Below are 17236 nucleotides of genomic sequence, written 5' to 3' on the forward strand. Positions count from 1 at the left end.
GCAAATTATGTCACATTGACCACACCCTGAGCTACGCCCCCACCGGTGCATTTATGTTAACAATCTGGGGGAAACCCTGAGACTCTTTAAATATGGCTTCATTTTTGCGCTCTGCACAACACTCACTACATTTCTATACATTAAATTAGTCTGATTTCTCAAATAGTTTTTTTTGTTTTGTATTTTCACACCTACGTTTGACGTCCAAGTGTCCATACTCTCTCTCTTAATGCGAATATTGTTCATACGTCATTGGCCTCCTGTACACTCGGAGTGCTTATTTAATTTTTGCGGATAACTGAGTTGCTTTTCCGGTTGACCTATGATGTCACACAAACCATTTGCAGATCCTTACAACTTATTGTATGTGATGTCCGCTGTAATATTGGCACATATTACAAAATGTATGTCTCTATTGGCTATGCTGACGTTTAATAGCAGACAGCATCAAGAGATGATCTTGGATTGCGTTACGAACATGACGCTACTACCAGGAATGTATACGGGCAGATGCAGGTCCAAAGCAAAGGAAGACTGGCGGAAGAGTTTTTTCGAAGGAATTTTCGGACGCAGAATCATGGAAACTAAACTTTTCAATGTCTCAGAGTTCCATCAAAAAGCTCTGTGGATTGATGGAAGAAGTTTTAAATCTGACATAAAAGACCAGATGAAGATTGCTATTGTCCTGGACTATCTTGCCAGTTGTGCGAAAAGTTTGGAGTGTGTACGCTTTATTATTCGCCTTTAATATACGTACTTCATTATCTTTCATTTCGTTCGTATTTCGTACGGGAGTCCAAATTAAGCCAGCATTTTACATTTCCTTAGCTACTTTCTTAAATAAATCTGTTTCTTTCTTTCTACCATCAATGCCCTTCAAAATGTTCTGTTCTTTCAATCTGTGAAGCAAATAAACAATATTCTCTTCATTACAGTTGTCGCTATGCTTTTATTGAATGGTATCTGCTTTCGGGTTATATCCTGCATGTTGAGACTGGTTTCGTTTCCAATCGCATAATCCAGGTGTGTTAGTCAGACTTTTCAAAAACCGAACACAATCGGATTAAGGTGTTTCCATGGGTTCTAGTGGGCTTATTTAGAGCCAAACTATTTGATAAATCAGACTAATTTAGTGCTTAGACACGAACTGACTAGAGATGTCCGATAATATCGGCCGATAAATTCTTTAAAATGTAATATCGGAAATTATCGGTATCGGTTTCCAAATTATTGGTATTGGTTGATAAAAGTAAAATTCATGACTTTTTAAAACGCCGCTGTGTACACGAATGTAGGGAGAAGTATAGAGCGCCAATAAACCTTAAGGGCACTGCCTTTGCGTGCCGGCCCAGTCATATAATATCTACGGCTTTTCACACACACAAGTGAATGCAAGGCATACTTGAAAACAGCCATACAGGTCACACTGAGGGTGGCCGTATAAACAACTTTAACACTGTTACAAATATGCGCCACACTGTGAACCCACACCAAACAAGAATGACAAACACATTTCGGGAGAACATCCGCACCGTAACACAACATAAACACAACAGAACAAATACCCAGAACCCCTTGCAGCCCTAACTCTTCCGGGACGCTACAATATACACCTGCTGCTATTCCCCAACCCCGCCCACCTCAATTTCCTCATGCTCCAAATTCCAAGCTGCTGTTTTGAGTCATGTTAAAAAAAATAATGCACTTTGTGACTTCAATAATAAATATGGCAGTGCCATGTTGGCATTTTTTTCCATAACTTGAGTTGATTTATTTTGGAAAACCTTGTTACATTGTTTAATGCATCCAGCGGGGCATCACAACAAAATTAGGCATAAGATAATGTGTTTATTCCACGACTGTATTTATCGGTATCGGTTGGTATCGATAATTAAGAGTTGGACAATATCGGAATATCGGATATCGGCAAAAAAGCCATTATCGGACATCTCTAGTACTGACTCATATGGAAACAGGAGTTTAAAAATTGAGTCTCTGGACATACACACTTTAATTTTACACCAAAACATATTTGCTACTGATGTTTTATCTCTCCTTTGACATCTACACTCATTTATTATTGACTTAGATGAAGGCAGGATGTCTCCCCTGATTTAAAAAAAGTTGTTGTAGTCCAACAGGCTGGAGTGTGGGCTGTAATGGAGAACACATGAGGGGAACACCAAAGTAATAACATTGTTAAATGTTGGAGTGGGGAGTGGTGTTGTAGTGGACCCATGTTCCTATTAATGTAGCTGTATGTTGGGCGGTGATATTTGCTGATTAGGTCCTGCATTTCCACCGTTGTGTGTGTGTGTTGCGTTTGCAGCCAAGTTGTGAGTCAGAGTCTACCATGCATGCTGATGATGAGTGCTGTGTTTCAAATAATAGGCGCTCTGATTGCAGGGAGACGCTGGCACACGATTAGACAAATGTCTGCTGGAGAGATGGAAAGTTTAATGGCTGACAAAACGGGGCACAGCTGAAAAATAGGTGCAGAGTTGTGACTCATTGCCACTCTCCCTCTGTTGAGAGCCATCAGGGGTTTTCCTCTGAGCAGGTGTGTTGGCTATGAGGTCATTGTAACGACAACGAGCGCCTCCAAGAAGAGTTGCTGGGGTGAAAGTGTGACAATTGAGCACGTGGATGTGTGAGCACTGGAAGTGGATGACACTTTGTTGTGTGCACTCGCAGGCATGTTGTCTGCTCCCTTGTGACTTTGGTGCAGGGCGGCATGAATGTGTAAGCTCATATTGGCGTGAGTGCTACTGACCCTGAATCAGTCCTTGTGTGTTATGAGTACAGACAACCATGCTAGAATGCAGCGTTCTCTCGGTTTCTCCTATGCTTTTTCCCCAAAACTTTTTTTAGTTATTTTTATTTTTATTATTTTGTCCTTCCTGTTAATTTGTGACGCTGAATTGTCAAGTGTGGATGGTTCACAGCCTTTGTAGTGCTGTTTTAAATGAGCATGAAATTGCAAATCTCTCTGACTGCAAAACAGATCTGCTTTCTCAGAACTTTGGAAGTAATCCGCTGACGTCTCTGGCCACATTTTGTAAACATGTGGAAAACTTTATTTGGGGGAAAAAACAGTTTTCAAAAGTGAGCAAGGTTTTTGTGGCTGAGATGAAGACATATTTTTGGCGTGGCTGCCTGCGTTATCCCTCTGTGTACTTTTTGTTTTATTATGACTTGTTGAAGTCATTACTCAGGAGTCAGTGCCGTGTCATCCGGCTAGGTCACGGAGGTTGTGCTGTAGATGCTCCTTCTGCGGGGATTGTCTGCTCATCTTTCCTGCCATTTCTCTAACCCCCCCTTAAAAAAAGCAAGCTTATCCTCCCTTTAATCAGATCAACAAAACTGTTGTTGTTGGTTAGGTTTCACAGAGGGTTTATTTGCGAGATGGATCTTCTATAAAATGTGTTTAGGATTAGTTTCATGTGTGATCATTTGCTATTTCTAATACACAAATCAAAGCTGAATTATTACAGGTATATACAGATGTTTTTAAAATATGTTTTAATCATCCATTTTTGTTCTGTCTTCTTCAGAGATCCTACACTTTGATAGTGGAAGCTTTGGACTTCAACAATGAAACCAGCGGTGAGTGAAATATATTGCACCCCATTTGCCTGCCCTCCTTTTCCTTCTTTTTGTCTGTCTTTCACAACAGCGTCTGCAATGTCAGAAAAGGAAGTACATTTTTCCTGAGCCCCTTATCTACTCTCTTTCCGCAAAGTCTCCTGGGCGAGTGTGCGCCTTGAAAAAAGAACGTGTTGTCAGGTGGCTGTAAGGAGGGGTAGCAGGAGACCAGGGAATGAGGGTTGAGGCGAAGGGGAGGCGTGCATGCGTGTAAAGTAAAGGGGGGCGGGGGGCGCAGGGGTTCAGTAGGAAGTGTGCAGGCGGCGTCCATCACATGAAGTGAAAATGTTTTCATTCTGCCTCGATGAGTGATGGCAGGTGCTGCCCGCCAGGGTAGGGGTCATGCAGTCTCACTGTCACTGGGGCGTGAAGCGTTCCTGGCCTGCTCCCGCAACCACCGTTCATGCACGAAAGTGGGGGCCGGTTTGTTGATCTATATTACCCGTGCCAAGGTGGGCCTCTAGTGCCATGATCTGATCTTACTATTCCTGATGGTTGGCGATGGCATGCTTGTTGACAGAAGCAGACTTTGAGGCTATGCTTGTTTGTACATAGGGTCAACAAGGTTTCGGTCTTTTCTGCCATATTTCGCGCTTCATAGAGATCTATTAGGGCACTGGTGTGAAGAGCCCCCTCGAACTTACGCTCAATGTTGGTGAAGCCCCCGTTATTTTCTTACATTGAGCCTCGAAAGTGTGTTTGTCTCATTTTGCTACTTCAAAAGAGCTTTAAATAGACGTCACTGAAGTATGTAGCTAATATCTTCTGAATGCAGTCATTTCTTTTGCTGGAGTGTGACTTCTATAAAGTTTGTGTACTTTGCGCTCAGTCTCGAGCAAGGCAACACTTAGCAGGGATGTGCCACCCTCAACACTGCAGCTTGCTGCACACTAAAGAAGTGCCACATAGCTGAGATGCTAGATTCCAGGGCGCTGTGAAATATTACCGGTCCCTGTGATTCCAGTAACCACCTCTCTTTGCACCCCGCCCCAGCATGGTAAATAAATGACAGTGAGCCAACCTCTACCCTCCTGTTCATTTGTATTGCATCATACTACACAGAGGAGCGACTAACCCTCCGGTCAGCACCCACCACTCGTGTGAGCACAGTAAATAACGGCCGTGACACATTTTTTCATTCTCCCCCAGGTGAAAGATTCACAAGAATTGCATGCGTGTGTGAGTCCTGTATGTGGTGTACAGTGTAGCCTCTGTGTATAGCGCTAGTTTAGTGTTCAATATTCAGAAAACTTTATTTAGCGCTGTGGGGAAATTAGCTGTGTGTGTTTGGAGCAAGGTCCAGTGGCCCAGGTTAGTCCTTGTCCTCTTGATAGAGCCGTGACCCCCCGACCCCCCTCGTGTTTGAACAAAAAGTGTGTGTGCATGTGTGGTATCGGTGAAAGTGTTGTCAACAACATAGTCAGACATTCAAAAAAAGCTTAACTTGACACTGTATGTGAGCCGGGGTAAAAAATGCTGATGCACACTGGCCCCAGCACTGAAAGTGGCGTTGGTGTCTTCACACTATAATTTATGGCGACTGTGGTTCTGTCCTGGCCCGAGCAGACGTAAAGGGCAGCATCAAGCTTCAAACCTGAGTTCTGGATAGTTGGTAAGGAAGAGTGTGAGGGGGAAAAGGCAGTTAAAAGTGCTCATTAAAAGCTGCCTTCTCTTTTTCGCTTGCTTTCCCTCGCCAGTACACATTTTTGCTTTGATTACATATAATCAGCTATCATGTGCGATTTGTGCTCAGGCCTTTCTTTTGGTTAGACACTGCATGATCATGTGTGCTTTAAAGGTGCATGGAGCATTCCAGCACATTGTCCCCTTCACACTTACACTTTGGATCCTCGCAACAACAATCTTGCATCCGGTGCTTATGAGGTCACTTGTGTTCGTGTTCAAGGTGCAGACGGGAAGCTGATAGAGAAATCCTCACACTCAGGCATGATCAACCCAAGCCCGGGTTGGCTGAAGCTGACTCACAACGGCCCTGTGGCCCAGTTTGAGTACCAGATCCGGGTCAGCTGCGACGAGCACTACTATGGCTTTGGCTGCAACAAGTTCTGTCGGCCAAGGGATGAATTCTTTGGGCATTACACGTGTGACTACAATGGGAACAAGACCTGCCTAGAAGGCTGGTCTGGACCAGAGTGCAACACAGGTGAGATGCCCTGAAATGACCGTCTTGACTAGAAAATGTGTTGAAGCTTGAGAAGGTCTGAATTCTTCTTGTTATGAAACTGCAGACTGCTGTTTGTGATTAATGCTGATACATTGTTGCTTGGTCATTGCTGCTGAATGGATGATTTTGTGTATATGAATACTTCACCTTAGGGCTGGGCAATATACTGGTACGGTATATTTTTAGAAAGAGATATCCATTTGAGACTATACGGGTATCCATTTGAGACTATACCGCCATACCCGTAACTTTTGATGTGCCTTTGTTACGGTGTTCTGTCGAATTTAGCATCCTCATCAAAAAAGCAACCAGTTGCGTAACTTGATAGTGGGGTCTATTGAATTACGCAGCTACGTAAAAAAATGCAACTTTAAGTTTGGGAACGGCGATTTGGATGTCAAATAACGCTACCACTGTAGATTTGCCAATTTTACCTTCTTCAATTAGGTTGTTTTCACAAGGTCTGTTAGTTAGCAACATATACATTTCTTAACGCCGATTTGTGAACTCCCTCACGCCGTATTTTTCTACATCGTTGTGTCCGTTAATATTCTGGGGGGGCCCGGCGGGCACCGCAGCTGAAGAAGGGTCCAGCGCGTAGGAAAGGTCTAGCGCGCGTCCGGAGTCGCTACCGCGTATTGCCGACACCAACCCGCTGCCACATTCGCCTTCGCGCACAGCCAACGCACCGTACCTCTGGTGGCTGGCGGGGGTGGCTGCCGGCTCCTCTTTATTAACTAGAGGTAACACAAGCCGGTAAAAAGATTCAACTGTCGCTGCTAACAGCTAAAGCTAACAAAAGCAGTTCAGATGAAAGCCTCACTGACGTCACACGTTGCTTGGCAACAGACACCGCCTTTTAAAAGCACACACACACTGCTCTAATACATTTTTCTCAACTGCATTAAAGTTAAAGTACCAATGATTGTCACACACACACTCGGTGTGGTGAAATTTGTCCTCTGCATTTGACTCATCCCCTTGTTCAGCCCCTGGGAGGTGAGGGGAGCAGTGAGCAGCAGCGGTGGCTGTGCCCGGGAATCATTTTTGGTGATTTTACATAAGACATACAATTATTTTTAATGAAGCATTAATTACTTTCCCTAGTAATTATTTACATGTATTAAAGAGTAATTACATGTCTTTTTTGGTTAAGTACGGTAACAAGTAATTTATAAATATATGCTTTTTTTTTTTTTTTTTAAGTATTTTTCAGAACACTGGTAGTTACAGTAATGTGATGTTTAGTTTAAGGTAAACACTTTTTGTTTAAAATACCGTTATATACCGTTCATCGCCATTATACCGGGATATTAGTTTTGGTCCATATTGCCCAGCCCTACATCACTTCTCAACTTATAATTATTTTCAGATGTTGTCATCAGCATGACCAAATAAACCACTTAGATGTGACATAGGAATCCTCTCATAATAATAGTACTTAAGTGTATTTGTGCTGACAGTACTTTAGCATAAAGTATGTCTTAAGTTGATGCTTAAACAAAATATTTTCATTTAGCAATATGTCGGCAAGGCTGCAGCAACGAACATGGATCATGTCAGGAGCCAGGTGGATGCACGTAAGTGATCATATGTCTTAACATTTTTGTTGTACACTGAAATGATCATATTTGTGACAAGAAAAGAACAAGCTGTATCAGCCCCTTCATGTTTTTGTTTGATTAAGCACAAACTCATACCATCGATACACACATGCTTATTCAGGCCTCAGGTTAGTCCACAACATTAGGTGCACAACAGGATCCAATACAAGAGCTGTATCAAATTATGCGCTTGCAAAGATTATGGCGTACAGTGTGTTTATCATTCAGGTTGTTGTGGCATGAAGGAAGCCGCAAAGCAATACACGCACTGGACTTTTGTCGCAGGTCTTTTCTCAGTCTCATTGAGGCTGATTAGTATGTGTAAGGGTGACCGAGTTGTTAGGGAATCAAGTGCCTTGCTCAGGGACACCTTGACAGCGCTAAAGAAGTGCTGTTCACTTCATAATTTAGGTCCTTTTTTTCCCTTTTTTTATGAGTTTGCAATCAGTGGACTCAAGTCTAGATGTCAATGGGAGTGTCCTGCCTGAGGAAGAAGAGGGTCAACTGCAAAGTTACAAGTTGGAAATGTTTTTCCTCTGAGACTGGCGCTATCGGTGAAATCATGTGCAACACATTCGGGGTGGGCCTTTTTAAAAAGTGTATTGTTTGTGTAGCTAATGGCTTCCTAATGCTGTTTACGCACACAGCCAGAGGAAGAGCCAGGCACAGATGGGTATCGGGCAGGAGCATTGTGTGCATCATCCTGGAGGAGGCCCTCCTGCTCCATCTCACTCCCCCCACCCACTAGTTGCTTTCTTACTTGTCTGCTTTGGCTTCAAATCAAGCACAGGGAGTAGAGGCTTGGTTCATTTTCTTCTACCCAAGCGTTGTTGTTTTTCCCCAAGCTTTTGAACTCATTGGGTTTCTTGTAAGTGCTTGTGTGGCCACTGGCAGAACAAGAGGTTGAAATGATATTGCTTCGCAGGTGTGGCCACGTTTGAGTCTGACTCGCTCGTTTTCCCATCACAGCATGCATCAACCCTGCCTTCAGGCGAGGGCAGCCTCTAACACTAATCACACAGTGGGAACCTTGTGTAGTCACAAAATGGGTTGGTGACAGTGTACCTGTAAACGTCTGGTTTGCAAAGCATTAACCGCACAGGTCGTTAAACGTTTTTGTTTCTATGTTGAGAAGCGTGCATCAGCAGTTCTTCACAGTGCATTCCCTAGTAATTTAGCTGTGTAATAATTAAATGATTTGGGCGAAGGAATCTTGTGCCACTACTCATTGAGAGCGTATTAGCACACTTAGGAATAACCTCTTTAATCACAGAGTGAGGTTGACTTAACCATAGGTTTATTTTTACAGTCCATGTCCATTTCTGGGAGCTAATGATCATACGGCTATCCCAGAAGAGGCCCTCTAAAAGTTTCCTGTCGCAGCAGCCCTGTCGCCACATTTTTAAAGAGCTTACTTATCAGCCAGGTTTACTATTGAGCGCAGGAAGAAAAGGAGTGCTGTGTTATACGCGTGTAATTATGGACCTGAACATGTCAGCGGTCAGTAAGAAGGAGAGCTCCCCTCCTTGGCCCTGAGGCACAAATCTAACTCCTGACTCATGGGAACCAGGACCATGAAGACTGATCAACGCTTCTCCCTGCTGCTTCTGCCAAGCCACAAGCACACTGTTAGTCAGGAGGGTGTCTTCTCCGATGCTAATGTTAGCCATGGCAAAGGTCTTTTGAAAGTGGAATTTAGAATTTAGGCCCAAGCATTGTTGCGAAGCAATGTTGTTGCGTAAGCAGCATGCGATTTAAGCGGCCTTTTAAGATGCAGCAGTCAGGACAGGAATACTGCCTTTTTTTGTTTACTTTGTTGTTAAATCCAGATTATGGAGCAACTGGAAAAAACTAAATATTTAAATGTTCTACTTTTAGGTTGTGTTGCTGAATGTGTTTCATGTAACTGTGCTTATAGGAGGCTGATGGCATTGTGTGTTTTTGCAGGTGTTTGTATGGCTGGCAGGGCCAATACTGTGACAAGTGTATCCCCCACCCCGGCTGTGTACATGGCACCTGTGTGGAGCCCTGGCAGTGCCTGTGCGACACCAACTGGGGCGGCCATCTTTGCGACAAAGGTTAATACTTTCGACGAATGTCCTCCTTCAAAGACAAAACAAACCAAACGTTCCCTCCCATCCTAGATTTGAACTACTGCGGTACACACCAGCCATGCCTGAACGGAGGGACGTGCATAAACACTGGACCAGACAAGTACCAGTGTTCATGTGCTGAGGGCTACTCTGGAGCCAACTGTGAGAGAGGTCAGTGCCACAAGATTACTGCTGAGTGGGAGTAATAATGAGCAACAGTGCTCAGACGGTGGGAAAGTGTTGTATAACATCTAAACATTGTTTAGTGGCGGCATGTTACATTTGAAACAAAACATGAGAAAAAAACTGCACTATTGAATGACAGCCAATAGAAGAGATGTTGAAAGAGTATGCCTTGTAAAGATAATAATGCTCTGTTGCAATTGTTATTCCTGTGGCATTGGTAGAAATGCACCAAGCTGTCCCTTCCATTATTAACGACAAGAGTAAAGCATATATGACATCACAGTATGATTCAGTGTGGTTTTGGAACACTGCCACGCCAATCACAACTACAAACATCATTAATACTATAGATGGTGCACATCAAAATGTCTGTATTTTAATCTGTGTTTTGTAGTGGCTCTTATTAGATTGGGCAAGCGTACCAATTGACTAATGTGTGTATACATTTATGTATTTATTTAATTTACTTCACGTTGGCGCTTATGTGATTCTACTTCATTAGTGAATGCACCTTGCTTGGAACCCCTGGAAAAGTATTGCTGTCACGACAAGACACAAATCCACTAAAAGTTTTAACTATGCTTAACACTTTCATAGCTAGGCTCATATTGGCAGAGCAATAAAGTGGTGGTGTTGCTACAGTTAACTGAATTTTTTTGTCAACAAAAAGAAAATTAAAGCCATGATGTTTTCATGTGACACTCAGTTGGGTGCAGACTTCTGCCAATTGATCAGCCTAATTGTACATTATTATAGTTAGCCTCCTCCATCCATATCAACATGCTGCATTATAGTAACTTTAGTGCATGATTCACTGAGAAATTACTAAACAAATACTCTGTCTTTCAATAGCAGTGGAAGCAACATTAGATACAGTGTGTTCATCCTTTGGTAGTAGAAGAAGGCAACATAAGTATTAACTCCCCGGTGGAGGTAATAGGTAAATTTGAAGCTTTTGCAGGTCAAAGGTTACCTTAGGTTTGCAATCTGGTAACTGCAGTAATCCACTCCAGCACAACATACAAGTGGACCCCCAAGTCAGGTTCGATCACCCCTGCCTTAAAGGCAGACAGTGGGGCGTAATGCTAATGCTCAGTTGCTGCAAACACTTACCATGGAGATGATGGTTCTTTGCTCATTAAATGTGCGCCTCGCAGGGTGCTGACAGCTTAACCGCGGAGATGTCAGGAAACCGTGCCCCTCCGTAACAGGAGGTGTGCAGTGAAGGGGGCCGACGTCAACATGTCAGAGCAGAGGAAGCGTCCTCTAAACCCCCACTCCCCCACCCCCCGATCAGCTTGAAAGCCCAGTACATTCCCTGAAAGTAAATCATTCATTTGGGATTAATTTAGGGACTCACTCATCCCAAACTTCCCCATAATCGAGTAACTAAGAGGCAGATGCCCCCCCCCCCCAACCTCCCTTTGCTCTCCCGCCACTCTCTCTTGATTTTTGCCGCCTCTCAGGAAGAGATTGGCGGGCAGTAAAAGGGAAGTCACGGTGCGTTGGTCAGGTCAACTTGGCATGAAAGATGATTTCCTGGTGGGGTGGCTTGTCTGGTAGGTAATGAGTGAGATTTGAGGCAGCAGTTTGCTGATGAGAGAATGGGCTTTTGACAAAGGAGCCTCTGGCAGGAATGGTGAGACTTTCCACGTTTTTGTTTTGCTTTTGCCACCAAATCATTGCTTTAAAAAGCTAACTTCAATTAAAGGTAGGGTGGAATGAGTCACAGGGGCATGTGTAACCGGTTCTTTTGTTTTCTAGCGGAACATGCCTGCTTGTCCAACCCCTGCTCTAATGGAGGGAGCTGCTCAGAAACCAATCAAGGCTATGAATGTCAGTGTGCGCCAGGCTGGAGCGGTCCTTCCTGCATTCTCAGTGAGTAAAACTTCCACTTGTAGTTTTGGCACAATAAATACACATAAAATGAATGAATGAACAAAAGTGGGGGCACTTTACACTGAACCTAGAAATCCAGAAGAACATTTGAGAGGTCAACGTAGGACCAGAGAGTCCAAGTTCATCTATTTTTATACACCTAAAGGCACTTGGCACTTAAAGCAGTTGTAGAACCTTGTTTCCCCATACAAAAAAGGAAAACCAGTTCAACTCCATGAAAGCAAGCAAGGGGGGGATAAGTCCTCATCCCAAATGTGTTTAATGTGGTTGAGATCATGGCTCTTAAGGTCTTCCATACCAAATTCTTCCCAATCTTGCCCAACCCCTAATTGATTATTTGATTGATTTAGAGGATGCGGCCATATTTTAGTCCAAATAATGTACATGGTAAATAACCAGACAGGACTTCTCCTTTGCAGACATTGATGATTGTGCTCCAAACCCTTGTAATCATGGAGGGACCTGCCAAGATCTGGTCAACAGCTACAAGTGTCACTGTCCCTCACAATGGACTGGGAAGACATGTTTGATAGGTGAGCCTCCCTCTGAGCTTGTAGACTTCCCTCCGCCACTACATAGCTGTCAACTGCACGTGCACATACCAACTCACCGCTCCCCCTCTTTCTGCCCACCCCTCCCCACTAGATGCCAATGAATGCGACGCCAAGCCCTGTGTGAATGCCAACTCGTGCCGCAACCTGATTGGCGGCTACTTCTGCGAGTGCATCCCTGGTTGGACGGGGCAGAACTGCAACGTCAGTAAGTAGACAGCTGTCAGCTGCAGCTGTGGTTCATGCAGATAGTACTTCCTTTAAAAAAAATTAAAAAATATTTCTGTTGCTGCCACACTGGCTGAATAAAACGCCTTCCTTGTTTTAATACCGGAGCAAAACAGTAGGACAAATACAAATGTATCTCCGGTATCGCTATCAGGGCCTGTGTGTGTGGCCCAGGCTTTGGTGGTTTTAAAACAATCCCAGGACTAGTTTCACTTGGCCACAGAACCGTATTGCTCAACACTGCACCGGTTCTAGAGCCATTTTATCCAAGTTTCCTACACTCCTACAATATCATGAATTCCTTTTCACTTTATTGGTTATGTACAGAACTCATTTTCCAATGTTTTCTTTCTCATGTAGATATAAACGACTGCATGGACCAGTGCCAAAATGGGGGGACCTGCAAGGTGCGTGTCAAAACAATTTCAATATTTAATACTATGTTTGCAAGCTTGTTATGCACTGTCACATACACTGAGACATTTAGGAGATCAATTGTCCCTGAAGGGGAAATCCAATTTAACAGTTTATCATCATCTGCATTGATGCACAAAGCGAGAGATGACAGTCGGAGCATAATTAGTCTCACATACACACACATTAGGAGCATTGCTACCCGTATAACAAGCAGCAAGATGTCCTTTTAACCACTAAGACAAAATACAGTAAAAAATCAATATTAATATAATTCAATTACAATTTGGCTCTCTCTGCAATGGCCTTGGAAAGGCCATGATGTAAACACCCCAGCGAGACCATTGCAGTGAAAGATGCTCTGAAAATCCCTTCCCTCATCTTACACATACCCCCACACCACGCCTTTGCCGCTTCACAGTTTGATTGCTTACGAAGCAGCGCCCTGATTGCAGCTTCGGGCCGAATGCCCCCACCCGTCCCACATTAAAAGCTAACTATGGGATCTGCTTTTTTTCTCCTCCTCTTCCCACCATATTTTCCTTTTTCCTAACTTTTTTACTGGGCGCCGCCCTTGTGGCAACCCATGAGTTTTCCTTCTTCTGTCTACCCTGTATACTGTATGTCTGTACTGAAAATAAAATCGTATTGTCATTGCACCTAAAAAGTACATCACAATTTTATTTTATTTAATTCCATCCCATTTCATATTGCAATGTTAATTGTCAGATAATTATATCAGTACTTTTAAGTTGCATTTAGGTGTAGAATGGTTGTTGAGTTAGATTTGGGATATGTTTGAGAGAGTAGGGTAGCGTGAAAGGTATAAGGCAGAGTGCTGGTGTCACAGTCCTGAAGTGCAAATTACTGTAAGTAAGGCATGCTCTGAATTAGGAGCTTCATGACTTGAGAAAAGATACTCCTTTTGAGTCCTGGTCATAAAGCTGTAGGATTCATGCTTTGCTCAGGCAAGGAAGCCAGAGGCTTGTCTCCATAACACAGTCTCTATTTCCATATTTGTTTAACCTGCCACCATCCAGGCATGAAATCATGTTCTAAGCATGTGTAAGTACCATATTGACTTAAATATAAGACAACCCTCGGGTTAGTTGTTGGACAAAATGAAAGGCAGGAAATAAATTAAATCATGTTTTGAACATATTTGTAATATTTTTCATTCATCATATTTTAGTAATCATATTTCTTAGTAATTTGATGACTCTGCTCATTGATCACCATATACGTACAATTTAATGTTTTAAATACCTCCGATTTGCACAAACCTTCACTCACTGTGTGTGAGTGTGCGCGCGTGTGCAGTAGGAAGAGAAGCTCTTCCTCATGTGAGGAGAAGTCATTTGGCACCGCCTGATGGTCTAAATATGGGGACCCTGAATCTTATTTAGGTTGTTTTCCAGGGTAAACATACTTGTACTGAAATACTACAGTATATTGGTGTCAATGTGGTAGTTACTGTAGGTTGTACACTGATTGAAAGTGGTTTGGGAAGGTTTTTGAGGGAGCAGTGAGACACACATGAGATATCGGATGTAATTCCCAAACTGGCTTTTTGCTTGATTGTGAAACTTTTATTAGTAGATTGCACAGTACATATTCCGTACAATTGACCACTAAATGGTAACACCCGAATAAGTTTTTCAACTTGTTTAAGTCGGGTCCACGTTAATCAATCCAAGCTGTATTGTGGATGTTTTTTTCTGTTAAAGCATATAATGAATTATGGTGTATGCATGTTTTTTTTTTTTAATCTTCCAGGACTTGGTGAATAGTTATCGTTGCGCGTGTGCCCCTGGCTTTGCCGGCGAGCACTGTGAGCGGGACGTCGACGAGTGCTCGAGCTCACCATGTATGAACGGTGGCCAATGTCAGGACGACGTGAACGGCTTCCAATGTCTGTGCCTCGCCGGATTTTCTGGGAATCTCTGCCAGGTGAGACACTCTTTGCCAGCATGGCTGTATCTTTTAGAGGTACTGTCGAGTCATCCCACCTTTCTAAATGGCTGCAGTATTTTTTAAAGGGAACGCTTTGTTGAAGCTTCCCCTGACTTCAGCAGGATACATTCCTCAGTGCTAAAGCCCAGACTCAGAGGACGGCTCCTATGTCTTTGCCTTGTTTTTCCCCCTTTCCTTCATGCACTGTACTGTGCGTGCATGCATGCGTTGTTTCCTGGCATGGCCTGTAGGGAGGATGCTGCGGCTTTTTGCTCTGTTTAGTGAGGCAGAAACTATGTCAGCTATCAGGTTCACTTCTCACACAGTCTATATTCAATACTTTTCCTGCCCTAGTTGGATATCGATTACTGCTCGCCTAACCCGTGTCAGAATGGAGCGCCCTGCTTCAACCGAGCCTCAGACTACTACTGCGCCTGCCCGGAGGACTACGAGGGCAAGAACTGCTCCCACCTCAAAGACCACTGTCGCACCACTGCGTGTAAAGGCAAGTCCACTGACCTTCTTAAAGCCAAAAGTCTTAGTACTTTTTCCAGGGTATTCATTGAAGGAATTTACACACATCGAATAAAAGCAGGTTGGAGCACATAGGCTACATTTTTCCCATGAGTGTGATACATGTTTTTTTTTGTTTATTTTTTATTTTTATTTTTTTAATACTTCTTATGCTTAATTTCTTGGCCAAAGTGTACATACACCCACCCCCACCCACATCTCCTCAGCAAAGTTTTTTTGTTGATTACCCACTTGAAATGTTGGCAAAAAGCACATCCTTCTGTGTGTGCGAGCATGTGTGCGAGCATGTGTGCGCGCGTGTGTTCGAGCATGTGTGCGCGCGTGTGTTCCTGGGAATAACTTGGTGGGTGACCTCGTCTTCTTCCTCCTCAGTGAATCTGCAGTTTTTGTGTGCATGTGTGTGTGTAATTGAGTGAGGGGACCAACCACATAGTCAAAATACCAGACTGTGGGATTCTTTCTGCTCTTGGCAAGAATTAAATTATTACAGGGCAGCACATTCAGCCCACTCTCCTAACCTGATCAGACAAGGGGAAAGGATTGGATTTTAGTGCCAAGTGGTTCGCATCATTCTGAAATTGCTTATGATAGCATAACAAATTATTGTTCAGCCCTACTCTCATGTACTTCTTCCCCTTCTCAGTCAGTTAAACCATCCATCCATCCATCCATTTTCTACCGCTTGTCCCGTTCGGGCTCGCGGGGGTGCTAGAGCCTATCTCAGCTGCATTCGGGCGGATGGCAGGGTGTAAACCATTTTAAGAGAAAAACAGACAAATAATTAATCTACATGGCACTCACAACTTTTTATGGACAAAAGTATTGGGACATGGAGCTTTACAAATCTAAGATGTTTCATTTGTGTTCATTCAACAAGAGCGTTTGTGAGGTCACATGTCACTCAAGTTGGTGTTCCTCTCAAAGGAATTTGATTGGGTTGAGGTCAGGGCTGTCAAGTTTTTTTCACACCAAACTAAACCAATTACACCTTTTAATGGAATTGGCTTTTAATTGCTCCCGTGACGTTAGAAGTGCCGAATTCTCAAATGTTTTATGGTTCAGGATGAACCATAGGAACATTTGATCAAATAATGAATCCATAAAGTTTGTCTCAAGGAGGGCTGCAGCAGTCGATTATTTTAGTAATTAAATGTGTTAGTTTGTTCGAGTAACCTGGGAAACCACACTTCATATCCTCAATGCATATTGTAGGGAAAATGGTTGAAAATAAAAAACAATTCTGCTTGCCATAAGTTTTTTTTTTTTCCTAATAAGTGCACATCATTAACATTGAAATGGCACTTTTAACATGTGCGCATTAATAAAGATAAAAATACTCTCAGCTGTTAGTGTTCACTGCCACATAAAGTACAGCACCCACACACCACAGCTCTATTACAGCAGCAAACTATGTCTGCGTATTTAAAGTTTCGGGCACTACATGTGGCCTGAATTGTATCAATATTGATTGGGTTACTCATTGAATTATAAATCAAAGCAACATAATTTACATTTAAGCTTTTTTTCTCTAATTAAATTAATGTATTACTTGTTGCAGCCCAAATGTCAGGACTGTTGCCTTTTATATAAATAATCCCTTGGTAACTAACTTGAATGTAGATTCTGTTTTCATCATTGTCTGCTATAAACTGCCTTTTTGGGATGGCGTCAGTTGTTTACCGTTCTTAACAGCAAGCATCCGGTCTCCCCTCTGTGCAGTAATCGACAGTTGCACGGTTGCCGTGGCATCCAACAGCACACCAGGAGGAGAGCGCTACATTTCGTCCAACGTGTGCGGTCCTCACGGCCGGTGCCGGAGCCAGGCCGGTGGCCAGTTCAGCTGCGAATGTCAGGAGGGCTTCAGAGGCACCTACTGCCACGAGAGTAAGAAGGCTTAATGCAAATAAAATGATGTGTCAATGACCTGTTAAAAATATGGCTTTT

General features: G+C 43.2%; 1 protein-coding gene across 1 annotated transcript in view; it reads left to right on the top strand.

Annotated features, from left to right (window-relative positions):
- Window positions 1–17236, top strand: part of jag1b (jagged canonical Notch ligand 1b) — a 74162-nt gene that overhangs the window by 35678 nt on the left and 21248 nt on the right. The window contains exons 3-14 of the mRNA XM_061987714.2: window positions 3555–3606; window positions 5552–5809; window positions 7350–7410; window positions 9382–9512; window positions 9579–9698; window positions 11478–11591; window positions 12032–12145; window positions 12258–12371; window positions 12752–12798; window positions 14582–14755; window positions 15113–15263; window positions 17012–17176. Coding sequence (XP_061843698.2) covers window positions 3555–3606; window positions 5552–5809; window positions 7350–7410; window positions 9382–9512; window positions 9579–9698; window positions 11478–11591; window positions 12032–12145; window positions 12258–12371; window positions 12752–12798; window positions 14582–14755; window positions 15113–15263; window positions 17012–17176 — 1501 coding nt within the window. The remainder of the gene's footprint in view (window positions 1–3554; window positions 3607–5551; window positions 5810–7349; window positions 7411–9381; window positions 9513–9578; window positions 9699–11477; window positions 11592–12031; window positions 12146–12257; window positions 12372–12751; window positions 12799–14581; window positions 14756–15112; window positions 15264–17011; window positions 17177–17236) is intronic.

This window comes from Nerophis lumbriciformis, linkage group LG02, assembly GCF_033978685.3.
Source record: "Nerophis lumbriciformis linkage group LG02, RoL_Nlum_v2.1, whole genome shotgun sequence".
Classification (NCBI taxonomy): domain Eukaryota; kingdom Metazoa; phylum Chordata; class Actinopteri; order Syngnathiformes; family Syngnathidae; genus Nerophis; species Nerophis lumbriciformis.